General features: G+C 36.4%; 8 protein-coding genes across 8 annotated transcripts; 5 read left to right on the top strand and 3 right to left on the bottom strand.

Annotated features, from left to right (window-relative positions):
• Positions 1-1,050: 1,050 nt before the first annotated feature.
• Positions 1,051-2,678, top strand: L201_000762 (uncharacterized protein; the record flags this gene model as incomplete). The annotated part of the gene is made up of 3 exons (XM_066216561.1): positions 1,051-1,231; positions 1,392-1,681; positions 1,743-2,678. The coding sequence occupies 3 exons, from the start codon at positions 1,051-1,053 to the stop codon at positions 2,676-2,678; spliced, it is 1,407 nt and encodes a 468-aa protein (XP_066072658.1).
• A 691-nt stretch (positions 2,679-3,369) lies between these two features.
• On the top strand, positions 3,370-7,104 carry L201_000761 (uncharacterized protein; the record flags this gene model as incomplete). The annotated part of the gene is made up of 13 exons (XM_066216560.1): positions 3,370-4,147; positions 4,281-4,646; positions 4,746-5,053; positions 5,149-5,269; positions 5,386-5,501; positions 5,635-5,816; positions 5,904-6,021; positions 6,108-6,189; positions 6,284-6,329; positions 6,399-6,408; positions 6,519-6,645; positions 6,912-6,954; positions 7,068-7,104. 13 exons carry the CDS (start codon positions 3,370-3,372, stop codon positions 7,102-7,104), a joined length of 2,334 nt encoding a protein of 777 aa, XP_066072657.1.
• A 431-nt stretch (positions 7,105-7,535) lies between these two features.
• Positions 7,536-9,208, bottom strand: L201_000760 (uncharacterized protein; the record flags this gene model as incomplete). The annotated part of the gene is made up of 8 exons (XM_066216559.1): positions 7,536-7,634; positions 7,867-7,933; positions 8,024-8,110; positions 8,256-8,677; positions 8,785-8,811; positions 8,893-8,983; positions 9,053-9,072; positions 9,161-9,208. 8 exons carry the CDS (start codon positions 9,206-9,208, stop codon positions 7,536-7,538), a joined length of 861 nt encoding a protein of 286 aa, XP_066072656.1.
• Positions 9,209-9,606: 398 nt separating this feature from the next.
• Positions 9,607-11,631, top strand: L201_000759 (uncharacterized protein; the record flags this gene model as incomplete). Its single annotated transcript, XM_066216558.1, has 3 exons — positions 9,607-10,352; positions 10,420-11,425; positions 11,515-11,631. The coding sequence occupies 3 exons, from the start codon at positions 9,607-9,609 to the stop codon at positions 11,629-11,631; spliced, it is 1,869 nt and encodes a 622-aa protein (XP_066072655.1).
• A 1,188-nt stretch (positions 11,632-12,819) lies between these two features.
• L201_000758 (6-phosphogluconate dehydrogenase, decarboxylating 1) lies at positions 12,820-14,957 on the top strand (the record flags this gene model as incomplete). The annotated part of the gene is made up of 8 exons (XM_066216557.1): positions 12,820-12,833; positions 13,031-13,064; positions 13,213-13,271; positions 13,336-13,379; positions 13,440-13,766; positions 13,823-14,013; positions 14,088-14,383; positions 14,447-14,957. 8 exons carry the CDS (start codon positions 12,820-12,822, stop codon positions 14,955-14,957), a joined length of 1,476 nt encoding a protein of 491 aa, XP_066072654.1.
• A 341-nt stretch (positions 14,958-15,298) lies between these two features.
• On the bottom strand, positions 15,299-18,325 carry L201_000757 (glutamate-tRNA ligase; the record flags this gene model as incomplete). The annotated part of the gene is made up of 12 exons (XM_066216556.1): positions 15,299-15,430; positions 15,766-15,935; positions 16,042-16,159; positions 16,277-16,328; positions 16,401-16,822; positions 16,919-17,068; positions 17,145-17,324; positions 17,403-17,573; positions 17,689-17,736; positions 17,798-17,835; positions 17,905-17,977; positions 18,080-18,325. The coding sequence occupies 12 exons, from the start codon at positions 18,323-18,325 to the stop codon at positions 15,299-15,301; spliced, it is 1,800 nt and encodes a 599-aa protein (XP_066072653.1).
• Positions 18,326-18,585: 260 nt separating this feature from the next.
• On the top strand, positions 18,586-19,743 carry L201_000756 (uncharacterized protein; the record flags this gene model as incomplete). Its single annotated transcript, XM_066216555.1, has 6 exons — positions 18,586-18,651; positions 18,712-18,868; positions 18,941-18,999; positions 19,070-19,185; positions 19,265-19,572; positions 19,640-19,743. The coding sequence occupies 6 exons, from the start codon at positions 18,586-18,588 to the stop codon at positions 19,741-19,743; spliced, it is 810 nt and encodes a 269-aa protein (XP_066072652.1).
• A 326-nt stretch (positions 19,744-20,069) lies between these two features.
• On the bottom strand, positions 20,070-21,277 carry L201_000755 (uncharacterized protein; the record flags this gene model as incomplete). The annotated part of the gene is made up of 3 exons (XM_066216554.1): positions 20,070-20,714; positions 20,797-20,907; positions 20,975-21,277. The coding sequence occupies 3 exons, from the start codon at positions 21,275-21,277 to the stop codon at positions 20,070-20,072; spliced, it is 1,059 nt and encodes a 352-aa protein (XP_066072651.1).
• Positions 21,278-23,153: the final 1,876 nt, after the last annotated feature.

Here is a 23,153-nt window from a genome sequence, read left to right as displayed (position 1 = left end):
GTTTAAAACCTGAATGATCGAAAACCCTTCCTAATAACGTAAAACCCGAAAGGACAAGAAAAAAAGATTCCTTTCGGTTATTTGGTTTTGATATTGTGTTCAAGGCGTCAAAACAGGCTGAGACAGAAGGTTTCTTTTATTTTTATTTTTTTATTTTTTTTTAGATTTTGAAAAGTAAACGATCTTTAGCAGTGCCTATTTAACCTGACCCCTTCATTTTCCCCCTTAGGCTAAGGTAACATAGAAACCTCGTGGTTACAACTAAGGAAAACGACTAAGGAAAATATACCCGTGCGCCAATGCTATGTATAAAAAAGAAATAAAAAAATCCGGTATGAAACCACTTGAGGAGAACAAAGCTGAAAAAAGTAAAAAAAAACAGGTCAGGTCAGGTTAAAAACCAAAGAAGGCACAAAGTTTTTTTTTCTTTTTTGATCTTTTGATCTTTCTGATCTAAGGGTTTGATAAAAAGTCAAACCCTTTAAACACCCCTTTTCCGTAATTGTCATAGCTCGGATAATCAAAAAAAAAGTCAAGAAGAGATCAAAATCATCATCATATGGTGATGGAGCGGTCTAACACTTACTACTACTAGCATCGTTTGAGACACCCATCAAACGGCCGTGAGTGTCGGAAAGGAATAGTTTAATCTAGGGTTATAGGTCATACCTGATCTGTCATCAGGTTTTATCAGCTCAACCAGGGCAAAAGCGAAAGAGGGTAAAAGGTTGGTGCAGATGTATAATTAAAATAACAACTAATGTTATACTACCCAACCAAATAGATGCTAAATCCACTTCATTCGGATACACATTGGTCTTACGACCGTTAGTCAATTGCTTAATTGTGCTTTGTGGAGACTGACTGCAAATCATCTTTATAATATACATATATCCCTCCTTCACAGACCCATCCTTTTTCCCTTTACCAAAGTCATTATAGACATATCATTCAATTATACTTCTCATCAATATCAACGACTGACCTCCCTTTAATAACAACCCTTACTACTTGACATCCTTCATCAATCATATTCCTGTAACAATCATCATGTCATCTCAATCTTCATCACATTCATCTTTACTCCAACAAAATAGACCTGAAGCTCTTTTACCTCAATTACCAGCTTCCAATGAAGTAGCTCAATACCAAGCGCAGGCGCAATGGTTAGAACAACACGAATTAACTCAACAACAACTTTGTAGATCAAAGGGCAGTGCAAGTGATCTTGGTAAGTATCATTGGTTTAACCATCTCCAACTTTTTTCCACTCTGCTTTGGCTCGGGTGTTGTATATAGCCATCCTGCCGTAATATAAACAACGCTAGTGGTGAACGCCAATGGCAATAAAGATTTTTTGCTGACTTTTGATATTTGGTTCGTATATATAGCTTTACAAGCAAATCAACAAGATGTCAACCTCCTCTCAACATCATCTCAATCACGATCATCCCATCAATCATCATCCCCATCAAGCAGAATCCAACCTGTAGCTTCTTCCTCGAGCGGTTTGAATTACCTCAATATGGAACCCGTTGCCTCTCCTTGTATCGATTACGCTATTGCCGATGTATCATCGCCACTTTCAGAATGCTCAAACAACAAACAGATATGCGCTGAGATACTGGCTACTGCACAAACTGATGTTATGGGCGAAGCTATGGATAAAGCTAAATGGCAGGTGAGTAGCTTACTCTTGATTGAGAACGGCCAATATAGTTGACACATCCACTCGACAATAGCCTGATGCCGATTCAGCTTTATGCACATATCCATTATGCACTGCCAACTTTGCTCAACCAACATACTTCTTCCTTGGTCCACGTAGACATCATTGTAGGATGTGTGGCCAATTATTCTGTTCTTCACACTCGTCCCAAAAAGGTTCATTAGTTTCAACCGATCTTAATGGCAAAAGACGTGTAGTAAAAGAAAGAGTCTGTGACATGTGCCTCGTATCAACTAAACATCTTTCACCTGAAGAAATTGAATTACCACATTCAGCACGACAGTCTAGAAGAAATAGTACATGTACAGAATCTGCTTCAGATGATCATCAATCAGAATTAGTAACTCCATACGATGAAGAAAGTAATGTTTTATTAAGTGGATCAGCATTATTAAGAGCTCAATCAAGAATCACATTAAATACAAATAACCTGATTGAGCAAGAAAATGAATTAGCACCAATTGAAGATTGGATGGATAAATCAGGTGTATTATCTTTATATCCATTAGCAGTAAATTCATCACATTCAAGATCATCTTCATTAAGAGGTAAAAAATCTTCTAGTAAAACCAATTTGACTTCACCTAGTGGAATTTTACCTTCTGCTGGACCATTATTTTCACCTTCAATCTCAATGAGAAGAGAAGCAAAAGAAAAACAATTGGAAAGATTAACACTTAGACAAAGAAGATTAGGTGGACAATCTCAAACAAATGCGATGGATGAATTTTGGTTACCTGGTAAATGGGGTTACAAAAGAGAAGATTTCGATCCAACTTTTGGAATCAATAATATCGATGATGTGAACGAGAACAAAGAAATTGAAAAATACGTCGGTGGTATTGTTGAAGATGGTCCAATTAGGTTTAGAACAAATGTAAAAAAAGTTATTACACCTTTAACCACTCCTAATGGTGGTCCAGTTACAGCTGCCAGACATTACTTCTAAGGCAAAATACAGATAGCAAATTAGGAAAGGATATCTCACATCATTAATATCATAATCATATCAAAAATATACATATACATATCTTATTCGGAATATCACAGGTTTTGTTGTACATTCTTAATATCTATTACTTCGTTTTTTTGCTTTTCCTATGCCTCTCACGACATTTATCTTAATGATTTTTTTGTGCTTTTTGTGCCATATTTATAATATCTTCCTTGTATGTGTATATGTACAGATTTTGGTACCAGACATGAATTGAATGATTATTCAACCTTCTTGTATGCTTGATACATCATGATCAATTGATTAAATGCATGGATACAAGCAGTAGCCCATTACACAAAGTCGTTTATTCCGCAAGATTGATTTTTTTGAATCCGTTATACACCTGAGCATCTAATGTTTTGATTTTTGTTGTTGTTTGACGCGTAAATCCATTTTGAAGTGGTCGGTTTAATTCACTTTTTTTATTAGACTGAAATACTACTATCGACATAATAACAAGCTTGACGACATACATGGAGACGAACACAAGATTGGTCACGTATGGCAAAATAGCTTGATGTAATGCATCATCTTCAGGTCCATCGCGAAACTAGACGATTGTTGATTGCTTGACATTACGCAAGTAACGTCGTAATAAATAACTCTTCAGGCTTCAATTGACCTTTTAAAAACATTCTTAAAAATGTCATCATCACTTCAATCACCACCTGCAACAGCTACACCATCTCCAAACCCAAGTCCAAGTGCAACAGAAATATATACATTAATTAGAAAGACATTTAATCAAACTTGGAAAGATTATTATGAATGGAAACCACCTTCAACATTACCAATTATAAATGGAGAATTAGAAAAAGGTTCAAAATCTTTAGATGAACAAATTATACAAGGACATAAAGCTTTAAGTGATGATTTAAAACGTTTATTAAGAGAAGCTCAAAAAGAGGAAAAAGAACAAGAAATCGCTCAAGCTCAAGCTCAAAATGGTGAAAAACAAGTTGAAAAAGAAGGATTTAATAAGAAACCTATTAAATTTATTGGTTCACAAAAATTGACTATACAATCTGTCAATAATGGAGGAACAAATACAATTTTATGGTATAACAAAAATTCCAAATCCGATTCTATTTCTGGACCTTCTTCAAACTCAAAATCAAAGACAAACACTATTATTACAACAAGTACAACTAAAAAAACCAATCTGGTTCAACTACCTTCATCAACATCAAATATACCTATAGAAGGTAATTGGAAATTGCTATATCCAGAAGGTTATAAAAAACATGAAAATGTACCACCTTATTTTTTTTGTATTAAAGGTGAATATAATATATATAAAGAAGATGAAAGATATTTACCTTTTACACCTATTTTTGCGGATCATGAAACTTTTAATGAACATAAATATTTTGAATTTTTTCAAGGTGAAAGTAAATTTGCTACGTGGAGAGATCCAGAAAGTGAGTTTATAATTCAAATAATCGATCAAGTTATTTTTTTATTGTATCCTCTATAATACTCATATCTTGTTCTTTTCATGTTTTTCATCCCTTCTTTTTTTTTTTTTATCAACTGGTGGTGAACTTGAAATAGTCGATATTATTCAAATTGAAACATTATCTAGAATTCAAAAACAAGGTGAACATTTAATAACATCAGCACAAATTGATGAAACTAGAATATTACCTTTAACAGTTGGTCAAATTGAAAATCTAGATTTATCAAGAGATTTACCTCCTTTTCCATTAAAACCATCTTCTTCTTCTTCTTCATCATCATACAGCAACAACAATCTTTTATCCACATCTACATCAATTAATAATATCAGACCATCAAAAAGGAAATGGAATGAACCTATCCCAACTCAACAGGAAAAAGATGATATTTTTTGGATGGACCATTTTGGTGAAGCTTTTTGTCCATCTCAGGGTTGTGAAGGATATGGATGTCAAAGACATAGTGAGTCCCACCTTTTACGATCCCTTGTTGAATATTCTCATTGAATAATCGTGGCATTATATCTTATGAATGAAGGGATACACTAACAACAATTAATAGCTTTCATAAGAAACGATGATCATATGTTAATCCATGAAGATAGTATGCGACAACGACCTAAAAGATTGGCATATATACCCAAGAAAAAGCTTGAAAATATAAAACTCGATGTAAGGATTGAGCCGTGTGGTGACAACTGTTATTCTCATCATTCGATAACTGAATTATCAACAAAAGCTAGTGAAGCTGAAGTATGGACTGAAGATGCAACTCAGATAATAATTGAAGCTATCTCCAGAGAAACAGAATTTACCGGCGAAGATATATGCATGTTGAGTTTATTGTCTGCTAATAGGACTTGTTTTGATGTAAGTCAAGATAACTTTCACCGAACAAATAGGTTTTTCAGATGCGGATGAATCTATATATCCAGTATATTAACATATTGTACTGTTTTTGATAGGTTGCTGTACAAATCTTAGTGCTTGCTCGAGAGGATCCTCTCAATGGGACAAATGTGGTAAATAACAATCATTCACATACCGCCATAGCGCCACACCGCAAGAATAAAAAGATGCAATGGCGTAAGTAGAGTATTTTATCAAGTGATCAACTTTTTGTTATTCAATCTCATGCTATATGCCTTCCAGCAACGCAAACAACGCAAACACCGCTCATCTCTTTCTTTTCTCTATCATAGGTAAAATCATACCTCAACATATACCCAACATCCAAAATTGTGAACATGATGGTCCATGTTCAACTGCGAACTGTTGGTGTTTCAAGAATAAATGGATGTGTGGCAGAAATTGCGGTGTAAGTATCTTCTATTTGCTTTTGCTCACTCATCCTGTTGATTTATTGCATTGGACTGAATCTATCTGATTGATCTACTGAGGAAACCGTTGCTGATCACGCATGATGAACGTTATTTCTGTCACTATCACAGTGCGTCAAAAATTGTCCGTTACGTTTCTCAGGATGTACATGCCATAAACCACTCAACACTGTATCAAAAAATGGTACTACGATAACAACCAATCTTAGGAAAATTTGTCTTCCACATAGCTGTCGTTGTGCAAAGTTTTGGAGAGAATGTGATCCTGAAAAATGTGATTCGTGTGGTGCAGCGTAAGTCATAAAGCGGGTTCTTTCCAAGAGCTTTTTTCGAAAGTATTCGCTTCTTAGCTGATGGCATTTGGATTCTGATAAAAACAGTGAAGAGCTTGAAAGTTCAGAAAACACTAAACATGGTCATCATCAACATCATCGTGGTATAAACGATGAAAGAACACATAGATGCGGTAATGTAGATATACAAAAAGGTATCATTCCTGTAAGTCTGCACTAGTCCTTTTGACAGAAAATAACACTGACACTTCATCCATTGTGTTGCACAATTTTCTTGATTATTCCTCCAAGAAAATGAGAATAGGTGCAAGTGCAATAGCGGGATATGGTGTTTTCGCAGAAGAAAACATCCAAAAGGGATGTCATGTAGGAGGTTAGTACATCTTTCGAAGTATAAGTTGATAGGAATTGTCCATGATTCGAAATGAAATTACTTGATCATGTTATATTCTAACACGTTGAAACAGAATATATCGGTGAAGTCATTAGTCATGCTGAAGGAGATAAACGAGAGTAAGTTTCTTTTCTTTTCTTAGTGAGCATAATATTCTGATTAGAATTATTATCCCATTTTTCATATAGTAAAATCAATGTAAGTCTTATCCTTCAATAACTGAGTAAATAGTTTTTTCGCCTAATTCCATTATTGCTAATTATCTTCAAAATGATTTCATCAATTTAATCTGCTGTAAAATACTATAGGATCAAATTAGAAGACATTATATGTTCAGATTAAATACAGATTCCGAATTAGATTCAGGTAGTTATGGGAATTTTACTAGATTTTTTAATAGTGCCAAAGACGATATGGTCAATTTAACAGCTAAGAGTAAGTTGCTAATTTGAATTTATGAAATTGCAAAAAAGCTGCAAAGTTGAAATTGATGGACTGATACAACTATTTTTGTGATTTTGCGTAAATATCAAATATAGATATCGTCGTTCAAGATGATCAGAGAATCGTATTTCGTTCAGGTAAATTATTCCCTCCTTTTTATCTTGTTTTCTCTTTCGTGAACACGTCTAATCTTTTAAACGCGCATATCATTTCAACTCGACTACCATACTTACAATTCCCTCTTTTTATCTATGCAGCTCGTTTCATCAAAAAAGGTGAAGAGTTGAGATTCGATTATGGGTAAGTTTCATCACTCACTCAATTAATAACCTATATATGATTGTTTTTGAATTCAATCAGATCATATAATGATGGAAGAGAAGCTAATTGAATTTTACGTCAAATTCTCACAGAGATAGTTTCGATGAATATGCAGTGAAAAAGTCATGATGTGTGGAAAAAAAAATTCAATCTCCATCAACCGTACAAAAAACATGCAAAGTATTGCTTCTTCGAACGTGAAGATAATTAGTCGATTCATAAAACACGTTGTATCAATAATTTTGAAAATTTGGAAAATGTATTTTGTTGTACTATAATTTATCGCCTCAAGGCAAAAACCTTACTGGTCTCATGACAAGAAGAAAATAATATCTAATCGCAGCCTTTCGTCTTGATATGATCTGTTTGGTATATACTTTTAATTTAGTACAAATATTGGAAAGATTTCGTAAATAACTACTTCATAATTCATGCATACTCAGTGACTGAGTTTAACTCTTTTTCTACATATTAGCCCTGAGCCTTTTTTTGCCTTGATCGATTTCATCACACCCCTTATTATTCAACTTTTCATTCTCATCTGATTTTCCTTGGTCGTTTCAAAGTACAGTGATGATTTGTTGACCTATAAATTCTTCTCCTGGTTGAAGTGATTTGAACTCACGTACGTATCCAGGTTCAACACAAACGTATTTTTCCTTTAGTGTAGATTATATATCAGCATGTATTAGGGTCAGGAAGGATTGGAAAGAAGAGGTGGGTTGATGAGGTAGTGGAGGAGAAAGGGAAAGAGGTTTACATGTGAAAGAGGTGAGGCAAAGCAGGAAGCGAGGAAGTGGAAGGGTTAGGACGGATAACAGGACGCTCAAGGGAGTGACAAGGCCAGAGGAGGGACAGAGCTTAAGGAGAGGTAGAGGTATGTCAACTCACCCATCCTTTATCTTCCATATCGGCAATTTCTTTACCTTTGACTTCAGTTGGGTTCCAAATAGTAGCACTAAATGAGGAAACAAGGATGTTAATATTCATACTGTACCGTGCTGTTGGGCTGAGCGTGTAAAGTTCAGAATTGATGAAGATCACCTACTCTTCGAAACCTCTGAATCTAACTTTGTAACCTGATCCCTCCCCATCATCTACGTGAATTTCTTGACTTGGAATTTTGTGATAAACTCTGTTTAGAACAATTAGATATTCGTCAACATTGGATTCGGTATTCTCTGAATGGCTCTACAAATGATCTTGTAAGACCCCTTCTTCTAGTTATCATGTTAAGAATGATAATAACCGAAAAAAAAACAGAAAAAAAACAAACTTACCTGTCAATTGGTCTATCAATAATGATATCTTCACCTTGACTTGTAACAGTTTTAGCATCTAAAATCTTATCAATATATGTAGTACCTTTATCAATATTTGAAATTTTCAATTTTGATGAATTTGGAGTAGCTAAATAAGTATGTAATAAAGTTTGAAATTTGAATTCTTTATCTTTTTCGGTTTCTTGATTTACAATATGTACATCAGTTGATAATTGATGTGCAGATAAAGTTACAACATAAGATAATTTATAATTATGTTTAAAATCTGTTGGTGGTGAAGGTGCAATGAATCTAACTGAAACACCTTCTTTTCTATCCATTACAGTAGATTCAAATTTCCATATTTGATTTCTAGCAAATCCATGTTGAGCTAATCTTGCATATTCTTCTGGTTCTGAAGGTGGTGGTCCAAATGTTGGCTATAAAAAATAAAAAAATCATGTTTTAGTCATTTATTTTATTTATTTAGTGCTGCCTCAAATAGCAATGAAGCGATTTCATGCTTGGATATCAAAGCTAAACTTACGAAACAGATAGGAATACCACCTCTAATCTGAAATCCAATATACGAAAGTCAGTTTCAGCAGTGTGTTTATTTTCTGATTCTTTACTTCTTCCATTGAGCCACACTCACAGCTTTACTACCATCTAAAGATGCTTTCGAAGAAACGAACATTTTCTCTTTACCTCCGACTTTCCATGATACTACATGAGCACCATAGAGGCTGTTCGATGGGGTATTGAGTTAGTAATGTAACACTACTGAGATGAGTATAATAACTCATTTGACTCACTAGATCTCAGCACTGGATCCCTATAATGAACATGATCAGTCAGCCAACGCTATTAATCGAATAGGGTTAAAGAAGAAACGCGTTTGAATACCGATCACTCTCACTCACAGATTCATGGTTGAGAATAACACTTTTAGCAGTTTCAGTAACACCCATCTTGTTTGATTACTAGTTTCTTGTCTTCTTATAAAGCTTGAGATATAGGTTGAAAGTAATAAAGGCTCAACAATGTGTTGGTAGTTGTACTATGTCGATAGCCTCAGACAACATCTCTATGATCATGTCGTCACTACTAACTAAGAGTAACCCAAATCGGGCCGGTGGAGGTTGAAGACGGAAGCTGATTCAAGCCAATTACGTAATCAAAGTATACTGAGTAGTAAGAAGACAAACTTAACCCACATCATGGAAATATGACAATTATCAAAAAAAATCACAGTGAACACCATCTTTTATTTTTCAACATCTTCACCACGTCACATTAACATTCCAACGTCCAAAGCACGCGACTCTTATCTTATCATCAACAAGAAAAAAAGATATTTTAAATCAAGATGTCAAGATTAGATTATCATTCAATATTGAATGCAGCAAATGTGGATGTAGATGCAGAATTTGATAATCCAACTATATTAGATCATAATCAAGATGAACATGATTTACATTTACATGATCATGAACTGGAATCACATCATCATCAACAGCAGCAGCAAGTGCTTGATCAACAACAACATCATCCAGAGCAGCAAGAACAAAATGAACAAGAAGAACAGAATAGACGTGATATATTAGATGTTGCCTTACAGAGTATCGGTACAAATGATGATAATGATATTCAACAACAACAGAATGAAGAACAGCATGATTCACAAGGTATAATGAATGATGAACAGGATGATACACCTTTTATAATTATCGAAGAGAATCCAACTAGTGATAATATTGAGAATCATGAGAATATTCTCGGAACTCATCAAAACATACCTAGTCAAAATGAAAAGCACGAGATGACTAAACATTTACAAAGTTTAGAATTCCCTATTCAAGATGATCCTTCTATTCAAATACCGCCTACTACGTCTGAACAGGTAAACTCCATACTTGCTTCTTCTTCTTCCATCACTGATCAACACCAGACGATATCACAATTGCAGCGGGATGAGTCTACTACGACATATCAGATGGCTGCTAATGGTGGAATGAGCTTGAAAGATATGTCATTAGCACAGAGAAAAGAAAGACAGAAATTACAGAACAAGCAGGCCGCTGAAAGAAGTAGGCATAAGAGGAAGGCAGAGCAGTTAGTTTACTTCTTATGTCTAGGATTATAGCATAATACTAATGAACGAATTATCCGTGATTCACAGATTAGCTTTAGAGAAACAAGTCGAAGCTATGCAAGAGGAGAATATACAGTTGAAATCAAGATTATCGGAATTACTCGCTTCCAAGTCTGCCAACTCACCTATGGCATCTGCACCTGTTTCACCTTCTTTACCTATATCGAATGACCATGAGGATGATAATACCATCACCCAACAACATCCGACCGAACCTGATTCGACAGACCCTATCTCACTTCTAGCGCCAACAATGACAACGACATCACCGACGATAACGACAGAAACAGCATTAACAATTTTGACTGGAACAGGTATAGATTATAATTATATAAATAAATTAACGAATGAATTGAATCATTCAAAATCAATCTTACTTCAACGTCAGCTGTATTTGATTGATGTAAAAAATGGTAATGTACCTATACAAGATGAAGAACGGAATGAAGACAAATTGGGAACCCGAGATGATAAGAACAAAAGCAAAAGCGAAATACCCCTAGAAGGTGACAAGCAAGGTGAAAAAGAAGGTGAAAAAGAAAAAGAGGTCATAATTGATATTGCCAAAGAAGAACTGAAACAAAGTAGGAAAGAATATTTGAGTAATTTAAGTAGGTTAATTAGTACAAAAGCTGAAGAAAGTAGTTTGAAAACTGTATTAGAACATGTGCAGAATGAAATCAAAAATTTAGTTAAACAAAGAGAACAGGTATCAGAAAGATTAATTGAAAAGCGTAACAATCTGAATAAATCTATTGAAGGTGGAAAACAGCCGGAAATCATAGACAAAACAGCTTCAGCTTCTACCGAGAACAATAATAATAATGGATCAAATCAAACTGAACATGCTGAAGTGATCAATGAGCCGGAAGAAGAAGGACAAACAACATCCGCACCGATAGATAATAATGATATAATAATGGGAGATCAGGAACAGGTGAATGATGTTAATGAAGAAGAAATCAATCAAGATAAAGCTTTGGATGATATTAGAGGTTGGATAAATGCTGCTGTTCAAGCGGATTGGAATCAGGTAAGCTCTTTACCACGTCTTGATTTGTCCATCATGAATCAAATTGTTTGCGACTTTAGCTCATCTTAGCGTTTTGTCATATGGTCTAGTTACCCCAAACTTCGAAAGATACTCTCAACGATAATGATCATGTTGAAGATGTCGAAGCAGACAACCAAGGTACAGCTGCTTTGGATGAAATCGCTAAAGCTATACATAATCAATAACGATCAATTGGTAGATCTTGATAAATTACACATCGTTATCGTAAAGATCATGTAATAGAGAGGTTAGAGGTAATCCTCTTTGCTTCATGAAAATTATTAAGTCCGATGTCGGATTGTTGACGATATTCGGTTGTCAATTAATCTCTTATATTCCATGTCCTGTTGTATTTAGTATCAGGAACCAAATTGAGTTGATCTGACAATACAGACCATGGTACAATCGGTTCTATGGTGCAGTCAACTGCGATATGCATCATACTAGTACAATCACCTTAATAGTGATATTCTATTTTCAGTTTTGTGTCTCTTTTTTTCACTCTGAGGGAAAGCAAACGGTGAATAACTATACTTGTAAGTGACTACATTTTAACAGCGGAACAAAAGAACCGGTACCGGACGATCACCTCATTAATTGTCTATATTATGTTTCATGAAATCTGGAATATCTTATCTCCGTTTAAAGATGATTAGAACCAAACAACCTACCTTTATCCTATCTTAACCCGTCCGGTTCATATCTCTCAAAATGGATGGATGTACAGTCCGCCGGTACGTCGGCCCGAGTAAATATAATCAACGTAAAACATGGGAAGAAAAAAAGTTATTTCTCGCTATTCGTATTTTGCAATTCGGGTGTTTTCTTCATGTATCGCCTATCTTTTGAGCTTTTGTATGGCTAGGATTGGAGACGATTTGCATGGATATGGATCGATATGCACATCTCTATGACTGTGTGTCAGCTTTTAAAGCCAGGTTAGCCTACTGTCTAGAGTGAGAAGTGCTGAGTCATGTATTCGCATCAACGGGATCAAGTATGTATCGTTCTATGCATTCACAATTGTACCGCGTTAAGGATTTTTGTTTTGTTTTTAATTTTGGGGAGGAATGGAAATGATTGGTTAATGTGCCACTCACGGCGTCATACTATCATTTTTAACATTTCAACCGCTCATATAATATCATTAAAGACCCTGAAATCTAATACCGTTCTGAGAGAGGTATCCATTCCATACCATTTCATCATAATTCATACCCAGATACCCACGTAGTAGCGTATTCCGTATTCTATCTCTTTTTTTTCTCTTTCTTTCTCTTTGTTTTGCTTCTTTCCTTTTGGATTCCATAAACAAACCCATTTCTACCTGTTCACTTTACACCTTACCTACCTAAAAAAACAAGTAAATCAAAATGTCTTCTGAACTGTGAGTATATATATCATCTCTATCTACCATTCCCTTCATCATGGAAATTCATAGAAGAGTTGTATGGCAATCGGCCGTTAATTCCCGATCAAATCCGCTCTTCTTGCTTGATTTCAACATTCACAATACGTTTCTTACAACAACAATGTGCATGATGAAAAGCAATGTACTGATGACATCTTCGATCTTTTTGATAGTGCTGATGTTGGTCTTATCGGTTTGGCCGTCATGGTATGTTATGATCGAAGCAATTTAGCCGAACAATTCGGAACACGTCACTGATTTATAGATATTTCTTCCCTACTTGACTTCCTTCTTATTCCATCTCGATAATCCTGTTGATTCACACTATTGTCATGCTCTCGTCTACAATCAATAGGGTCAAAACTTGATCCTTAACATGAACGACAAAGGTTTCAAAGTCTGTGCTTACAACAGGTGAGAATTTAATAATCACAAAGTTTCACCAGAGATTATCAACTGATCTCCATTCTGTCTATAGAACAACCTCAAAAGTTGACCATTTCCTTGCCAACGAAGCTAAAGGTAAGCTATGTATTACCCGCACATAGCATATGCAATCTAGCTGACATACAATAATCGCAGGAACCAACATTATCGGTGCCCACTCAATTGAAGAACTCTGTTCAAAATTACAAAGACCAAGAAGAATCATTTTACTCGTAAAAGCTGGTCAAGCCGTCGATGACTTCATTGCTCAACTTGAACCACACCTTGAGAAAGGTGATATCATCATTGACGGTGGTAACTCACACTACCCTGATTCAATCCGAAGAACACACGAACTTGAAGCCAAAGGTTTATTATTCGTCGGTTCAGGTGTTTCAGGTGGTGAAGAAGGTGCTAGAAACGGTCCTTCTTTGATGCCAGGTGGTTCAGATGCTGCATGGCCACACATCAAAGAAATCTTCCGTGAGTTGAAGGCGTAAGTCAGGTATAGCTATAGTGCTGACTCGTACACATCATAGAAAAAACCGCTGCTCAAGCTCAAGGTGAACCATGTTGTGATTGGGTCGGTGAAACCGGTTCAGGTCACTACGTCAAAATGGTCCACAACGGTATTGAATACGGAGATATGCAATTGATTGCTGAAGCCTACGATATCCTTAAAAGAGGTCTTGACCTCGAAGAATCTGAAATCGCTGATATCTTCACCAAAGTGAGTACACCTCGCATATATAATCTTCGTTTTTAGCTGGATCATTAACTAATCATTATTCAATCCAATTTTAGTGGAACACCGGTGTCCTCGACTCTTTCCTTATCGAAATCACCCGAGATATCCTCAAGTTCAACGACACTGACGGTGTCCCAATGGTACGAAAGATCCTCGATAAAGCCGGTCAAAAAGGTACCGGTAAATGGACCGCCATTGATGCTCTTGACAACGGTATGCCAGTAACCCTTATCGGTGAAGCTGTATTCGCCCGATGTCTCTCTGCCGTTAAAGACGAAAGAGTAAGAGCTTCAAAAATCATTGCCGCCCCAGAAAGACAACCATTCCAAGGTGACAAACAACAATTCATTGAGTGAGTGTACACATGGTATATAGAAATGAATCTTGTCTCATACTAACCCTTTCACTCCATTAGTGACCTCGAGCAAGCTCTTTACGCTTCCAAGATCATCTCATACGCTCAAGGTTTCATGCTTATGAGAGAGGCCGCTAAAGTCAACAACTGGCACTTAAACAACGCTGGTATTGCCGCTATGTGGAGAGGTGGATGTATCATCAAATCAGTCTTCTTATCTGATATCACTGCTGCTTACAGAGAAAACCCAGAATTAGAAAACTTATTAGTTTCACCATTCTTCTTAAACGCTTTAGCTAAAGCTCAAGCTGGTTGGAGAAGAGTTATTGCTCAATCCACATTATGGGGTATCCCAATCCCAGCCTTCACCACCGCTTTATCATTCTTCGATGGTTACAGAACTGAGACCTTACCAGCCAACTTAATCCAAGCCCAAAGAGATTACTTCGGTGCCCACACTTTCAGAGTTGTACCAGGTTACGGTAACGATCACCTCAACGAAAACGAAGATGTTCACGTTAAATGGACTGCTACCTCAGGTAACGTCTCTTCATCAACTTACAACGCTTAGAAAAGTTCCTTTGTTGTTGTTTCTGTTGTTGAAAAATGAGTTAGAAAAAGAAAATTTTAGTTTTTATCATTCATTTCTTTAGGTGTAGCGTCTTCTCTTTGTGATCGTCTTTAATTATAGCAAAAATATCAAATACATAGGCAATAAAATGAAATCTTATGCAGTATTTTTGTGATGTCTATCATCGATGGAAGCTGTTTCTCCTACAGTCATGTGTCCTGACAAAATGACCAGTGCAATATGAACAAAGAAGTGGTGATAGCCATGCATGATGTTTACTGTGTGGTTTGTGCCGTACAATCAATTATTATAAATGCTATGGTTACAATCTACTAAAGAATCTATTCAACTAAATCAACTTTTCGTTTCTTCGATTGATCTAAATCTTTAACGTATTCTACGGCTGTTCTTAATCTAGATAATGTCTCATCTAACCCTAGTATAGATATTAACTCGGGTATACTTGGACCTTTCTGTATATGCAGTTATAAAACATATTATTAGTATATAGAACAGAAAGTACCATCACGATCGAAGGTATTTAACGTGAAGAGAAGGAAGGGTGCGGAAAGGGAATGAAAAGTGTAAATTGGAGCAGTTGGGTTGGATTGGGAAGGATGGATTGGGATGGAGTATGGAGAGGTGGAGCTTCGAGATGAAGGTTGAATGGGGGAAAGCGGGGCGAAATGTAGAAGAAAGCAAGCAGGAACGTAGAGGAGACGGGAAAGGGAAGGGGAAGAGGAAGGGAAAGGCTGAAGGTATGCCGAAGGACGATTACACAAAGTCAAGATGGAAATCTTTATCTCACCTTTCTTTCGGTCAAAGCATGTCTTATGGGAATTAATAATTTTGGTTTTTTATCTAAATTTAACTGATCAAGTAAAGAATGTATAACATCCCAAACTGAATCCTCGTTTAATTCTTTACCTTGACTTGATTTCTGCTGTAATGTATCTGCAAATAAATTCACATATTGACCTACAAGAAAACACACGATAGGAAGTTTATCACATCAGTTCAACCCCTATGTTTTGTTCTTCTTTTTTTTTTCCCTCGAAATTGTAAATGAGTAATGGGGACTTACAATATATCCTTAGATTCAGATCTTTTAATATACTTTGAGATTCATGACATGTATATGTTGGAGGTAAGAAGTAAAATATCGAATGCATTGGCATTTCTTTCAAAAGCGTTGTACGTGGCTATGATATTGTTTACATTTTTCAGCTTGCTTTGTCACATTCAATGAAAATGGCAAAGCTGATCGTCATTCGTCCCAAACAACAAAGGTAGATCAAGATGGACTGATTGCCACTCACTAATTCTGCATCATATACTTTTTCAACGAAGTCAACACTTTCAATGAGTTCGCTACCAACATAATATCAATTCAATATCAGCTTGTATCAGACAGATTATACGAAATACTCAACATGAACTAACCATCCTTTCAAAGCTTTTTCTTCCCTTAAACCATCTTGGAACCTCTTAATCAAACTACTTCTTTCTATACCACCTTCTTCTTCTAATTCTGCATTTGTTCCTTCAATACGACTTGACTCTAAAGACTGTTCTTTACCTAAATTAACCATATGACCATCTTTACCTAATCTACCAGACATTCTTCTTAATGTCATTTTATTTATGAAATCTAATTTTGATATATTAACACTAGCTTTTCTATGTGCAACATGATCAATATCAAATGATTCAATTAATTGAGATAAAGTGAATAATTCATATAATGAATTTCCATCATTACGTATATGTGAATCTAATGTAGTTTTTTTGGATAATGCTGAATGATAATCCCATCCCATTAATGCTAAGAAATTAAGTAAAGCTCCAGGTTCATATCCTTGTTTCTGTCATTTCATTGAGCATCAGTATCTATATCTGTCATTGATCATGACGATGTTTCGTATTCAATCCTTCAATAATAATTATAAACGGTGACTTACGATATAATGCTCAACGAAAGTGTCACCTTTTCGTTTACTTAATTTAGTTCCATCAGGATTACATAGTAAAGGTAAATGACCAAATTTTGGTGGTTTCCATCCGAAAGCTTTATACAATGAATGATGTTTCGGTATTGATGGTAACCATTCCTATAATTTTGAGCGAAAATCAGGATACAGTGAAGAATATCTAAAATTGATTTTCGCAAAGAGGAAAAACACTCACTTCTCCTCTTAAAACATGACTAATTTCCATTAAATGATCATCTATAACACTTGCTAAATGATATGTTGGCCATCCATCTGATTTCATCAAAACGAAATCATCAAATTCTGAAGTAGGTGCAGAAGGTTGATTATCACCGAATATCAGATCTGATGGTATTTCCATTGATTCAGATGATGACTATTTTAGAGATATCAGGAATTGTTTCCACCGATAAGATGTCTACAGAAAGAAGTAAAAAAGCGGATGGTAACTTACTTTATACCTCACTACATATTTTTCTCCAGCCTTTTTCTTTCTTACTTTGTCTTCATCCGTTATATGTCTACATCTACCATCATATGTATTCCTTAGACCCTGCTGCTTCAAAGATGTTTTTATGGCTTCTAATTCGTTAGGTGTACAAAAACACTCGTACGCAGCGTCTTGCTGTTGTCACCACAACGAGGTAAAGATCAGTATGATTTTTGGTCGAAGGCGAAGTTCCATTCTGATAGGATTTTGATTTCGTTTTTATATCACTGGAGGAGATAGGTGAACTTACAGCTAGAAGTTTATCGGTGTAATGATGATATACATCTAATCTCTCGGACTAATAGTTGAACAATATCAGTATCAGCTAAGAGCTCAGAAACAAATAACCTTTAGCTCACTTGAGTATATGAACCAAACTTTCCACCTATTCCGACACCTGAAACAGGACAGATTTCCTTGGGTTAGCTTAATTCGTTGATGAAGGTAAGTCTGTAGATTAGCTTACCTTCATCATAGTCTAATCCAGCCCATTCTAAAGATCTCCTCAGATTATCTACAGCACCTTCATTGAATCTAGACTGATTCGGAAAACGATTAATTAGCTTAATTAGATAATATAGGTGTCATATCCTATTATCTGTGATGACGATAAATGGTAGAGACGATCAACATTGACATACCCTATCTGTATCTTCTATACGCAATAACCATTTCCCTTTCCATTTCCTTGCTAATAGGTGATTGAATAAAGCAGTTCTTAATCCTCCTAAATGTAAATTACCTGTTGGTGAAGGACCAAAACGTAATCTCGGTGAAACTACTTCGGTTGATGATGAAATATTGGTAGATGTCGTTGAATGACATCGTTTGCATATCCCTTGTTTAGGTAGAAAGGCTCTGATCAAAGGTATAGTCGTTGTCTTCATTTTTAAATCCTGCTTCTCGACTATCACAGGATATCGCTTGACTGTAGCACCGACAAATATACGAATGAACATCCGATAAGAAGAACTTTTTTGTAAGTTACCGTCAAAACAAAATAGATTGCTCGATAACTGGAAATTATCTTCCACGTCATGACTTATTCAGACTATGTCATTGTTGTTGAGTTATCCATAAATTCCAGAGTTCTACATTTTGTTGCGTTTTACTCTAATTCATATGCGTGAAATCCAAAAACTACACAATGACCTCTTTCTACTCTGTAGGAAGCTTCAGAAGTGATTCATTCAAAGATTCAACCTTGATACTGGTATGTAAGGTAGAAAGTCTCGATTTGATTGCTATGCCTAATTCTTGATTTACCTTTTAGCCGGCAGTGTCTTTAGGAAACGTACCTCAGTTAACGTCAGATTTACTTATCACTTCGTTAGGACTGAAGCGGATAGGCTATGTAGGAATAGGAGATACTGTAGCTCCCTTCTCTGGTAAAGGTGATAATGGTGAAATAGTTACAGGTGGACTAGAAGGTATGTTGAACGACAGCATATCTAAAAGAGGGAGTAAGACGCTTACGAAGTGTTCTTTTTTGGTCATGGTAGTTTACGGTAATGAAGGCTCTGAATTATATGTCATACAACAACGTTCACCTACTTTGAAGGTAAGCTGATTCAACAGATCTGTCTGCTTTAAGGAGTATGTAGCTGACAATCTCACAATTGCTCAAATAGACAAGAAAAGACGCACATGTTGAACTGATAAGAGAATTCGTTACTTCTCAATCATTTGGCTTGATACTCCTTTTAACCAGTTTAGATTCTGCTAATCAAGATGACGCACAACTGTTGTAAGCTGTTATTCTTTTCTCTATCAAATGCCTTAGAAATTAAGAAAGCTGATTTATCTTTGTCGATTAATACCTTAAGAACGCCTCATCAACGTTTACTTCCACCTTCATTTTCTTCATCAGAACCTTCGAATAAAATTCTACACAGTTTAGAAAAAGTTTTACCGCCTCTACAACTAAATATCCTCGAAAATCCATCTATTACATCTTCACCATCAGCAATATATCCACCTTTCTTACCTTCAGCAGGATTAACGCGTAGACTTTTAGCCTCTTTTCAGAATAGTCAAATTCAACATGGTACTATAACTGCTTGGTGTGTCGAAGGGGATAATAGAGATGATGCAATTAATCTTGCTCAAACAGTCTTTCATATACTAGGTATAGGTAAGTTATTTTTTTGTTTTTGGCAAATGATACCTGAAACAAACGTAGCTGATATCTTCGTTCGCAGATAATGATGTACAGATTAAAGAACCTGCATCATGGCAAGGTCTATTCGGTACTACCCAAGGTTGGAGTGGTGGTTCAGGTCAAGACTCTGAATTGTATGGATAGTCCGTTGTCAACCGATGCGTATATGCACTTAATTATAGCACAATCGTGTAGATGTTTTTGATGCGAGACCTTCTAGTTCATACTGTTGTGCATGATCTAGCTCGCCGCTTCAATACGTAGAGTCAACACTCGACATGGGCGGATGTGAAACAGCACAACTAAGATAAGTTGGGGATGATGCAAGACTCTCAATCTGTTGCAAACACTGTGCTTCATTGCGTTTATCATTCATTCATCTCTCAATTGAGGTTTTCAAATACAAAAGAAACACGTTTCACCATACAAGGGTTTAATACAACAATGATATATATATATATAATATTAATCTAATGACCTCTTTCGGCGCTTTCGTTGACCACTCGTCCAGCATCTAACAACATTTCTAACCCACTTGATGATCTTTTACCTTCGCTTATTGTTGATCTAGGTGAAAGTGATCCAGGCGATCTAGCATTTCTACCATTACCGTTGGATGAATCATATTTTCTAGTATCATCGATTCTCACTTCTCTGATAGGTGCTAACGGTAGACCTGAAGGTGAGTTTGGTGATCTAGAATTAACAAGATTTATAGACTGAGGTTGATTAGGTGGTGATGCACGTAAAGAAGATTGTAATGAAGGTAATTGCCAGTAACCTCTACCAGCAACACCATTTGATGATTGAAGATCTTTTTCATTCGATTGCATTGGTGGTACAGGTTGTACATAACCATTTAATTGTGGTAATGATGGACTTGGCATACCGCTTGATCCACCTCTTGATGATGACAAAGAAGGTGTTCGTTCAACAGGTAAAGGTGGTTGCATATCATTTTGTTGTTGTTGTGATGGTGATTGATCAGCTGCATGGGTGATACCATTTTCTAAAGTTGAGGCAGGTTGAACAGGTGGTAAGGAAGCGGCAGCGGAATGTAATGATAATCTAGCTTGAAGTATAGTGAGTCGCGTTTGTATCAAAGCGGTAAGTCTCTGCGATGGGAATACCGAATTGAGTCAGTAAGGATATAATAATAATAATAATCGCCAATTGATCATGTGCTTGAAGACTCACCTCTTCCTCGGCTTTCTTGGCGCCCAGTATTGACAAGAGCAATTCTCTGTCACCTTCACCGGATTTCCTAAAGGAGTCGAGTATACTAGAAAGTGATGCTGGAGGAGGTGGCTATAGGATATTGGAAGAACGGTCAGTATGGGTCATAAACTCGATATTGTGAGCCAAAGACACTTACCAATTCTTCGTCCCACCATTTACCACCTGATGAACCGCCGAAAGCTACACCTAAGCCTATGCTTGGGGTTTCACTGGCATCTCTTCTTGATCTCGGTGGAGAAGGAGGTAGTTCTCTCTGGTGTGAGGAAGAGCGAGGGCGCTGTCGAGATGATGAAGCAGAAGCGTTCACTTTGGTGTTGTTACCGTTAGCGTTAGCGGTAGGTGGAGCATAAGGATGATGTCTATATTGGTAGTTGTAGGAGGTCTGGGTAGGATGAGGGTGTGGAGAATGTCTAGAAATTGATGGTCCAGCTGTAGTCATTGTGAATGGCTTTGTTATTTATGGGATATTATGTCGTTTGTAGGAACTTGATTAAGTAGAATGCAAGAGTATTCGAGGATGACAAAAAGTGGGAAAAGATGGGATAAATTTGTTTATAGTTCGAATACGCATGTATATAAGTAAGAGTGTCAATACTGAATGATGAATGCATACACAATATGTGCAAAATATAATGGAAGGGAAAAAAATGTAATCAAATTTCTTGGCATGAACGCTTATTCTCTTATTACGCTGGATAAAAGGTAGATCTTGTTCAAAAAAAGCTATTTCTGTAAGTACAACGTTGACTATCCTTTCTTTTTTTGGCTTGGCTAAAATTGGAATATGAAATACGTTGTCCCCGTCGGTTGTCTATTATCTTCGCTCACCGATTTTACTATTGTTGAAAAGCTATGGCAGAGAAGAGTGCACCCATAGCATGAAAGACACATTATAGCATAGCAAACTGATGAAGACTGTGAAGCAATTTGATGAGATATGATCCTTTTGAAAGTTGGATTTCATGTGGAAATATGGAAAACGGAATATGCCAAGACTCAGGCGCGATCAAAAATGGATTTTCATTTTCGGATTGATGGTTGAACCCTGAATAAGGAGTACTTTTGGTTCCTGATTATACATTCAAAGGTATTTTGGGTTATGGCAAAAAAGAGAAGGTCCGGAACGCCGTGCCAAGAATAAACTATTTTACCTTTTCTTAGTGTCGCACATTCGAAGTGCTGTAAAGAAGTAGTTATTCTCAACTCTATCGGAGCGCTATACAGTACGAAGGGCGTTAGCTACCTCAATACTTGAAGACGGTGCTTAAAGTAGTCGGTTTTGCTGCTTATACCAGCTCATTTGATGGGCTTAGATGTATTGTTCAGATCTTGTGGACTGATTCGGAGATGATGAGCACCTGTTGATTTTACAGGCAGACTTCATCATTCGATGGCAGAGTGAAAGATGCTATGTTTAGCTCTATGATAGTTCGAAGACATTTGATCCCATCATCAAGATTAAGGGCTAAGTCTTGCGCAGTCCTCAAAATATTCTTGGCATTTGATCTTTTTTAGAAATTCAAGATCGACGATTACGTAGCAGGATTTCCCGAAAATGGGGAATATCAGTGCGAACGTGGAAGTGGCAATAAGTGACATGCATGCGGGTTGTCTGGACTGCCTCTTAAAACGGTATCTCAGATAAGCTGCTTATCGCAGACCGCTATCACACTACTGTCAACTTACCGATTAACCGGATTTTTCTCTTGGCATCCACAAAAAAGCCGTTCTGACTTAGCTTGGCTTCTTTGTCGTACATGACATTCCACAGAATAAGATTGATATATTTCTTCCACCATCACAAGTCGAAATGCATAACACACTCATATCGACGGTCTACCAGTACCGTATCATCAAAAAACAGCAATGATTAGCGCTTTTTCTCAACCACGTGTTTGGAATGAACTAGATTTTGACGCTTTGGTACGATTTTATTGGTCGCATTAGGGAAAGTGTGAATTATGATGAGCGCCAAGACAATGGTAAGATAAAATGACCAAAACATCGAACTAATTGTTTCACTAAAAGGCCTCCCTCTTTTCCCCTTTCTTTGATCGAATATATCGTTCCACACGGTCTACTCAACTCCGGTCATACGATATGCGATATATCGCATCATACATCATACCAAGCACAGCATGATGCATAATAACAAAAGTACAATCAACCAACCCTTATCAGTGACGAATAATCATAACAATCTCCTTCATTGCCTTCTTCTTCCTCTTTCTTTCCTTTCTCTTCTACTTTTTACTTCTGATATTCTCACTGACACAGCTTTATCTGTCGTTGACTTTTCACTTATATAAACTACC

The sequence above is a fragment of the Kwoniella dendrophila genome, chromosome 1 (genome assembly GCF_036810415.1).
Source record: "Kwoniella dendrophila CBS 6074 chromosome 1, complete sequence".
Classification (NCBI taxonomy): domain Eukaryota; kingdom Fungi; phylum Basidiomycota; class Tremellomycetes; order Tremellales; family Cryptococcaceae; genus Kwoniella; species Kwoniella dendrophila.
The sequence above is the reverse complement of the archived record's forward strand: the minus strand, read 5'-3'. Positions and strand labels throughout refer to the sequence as shown.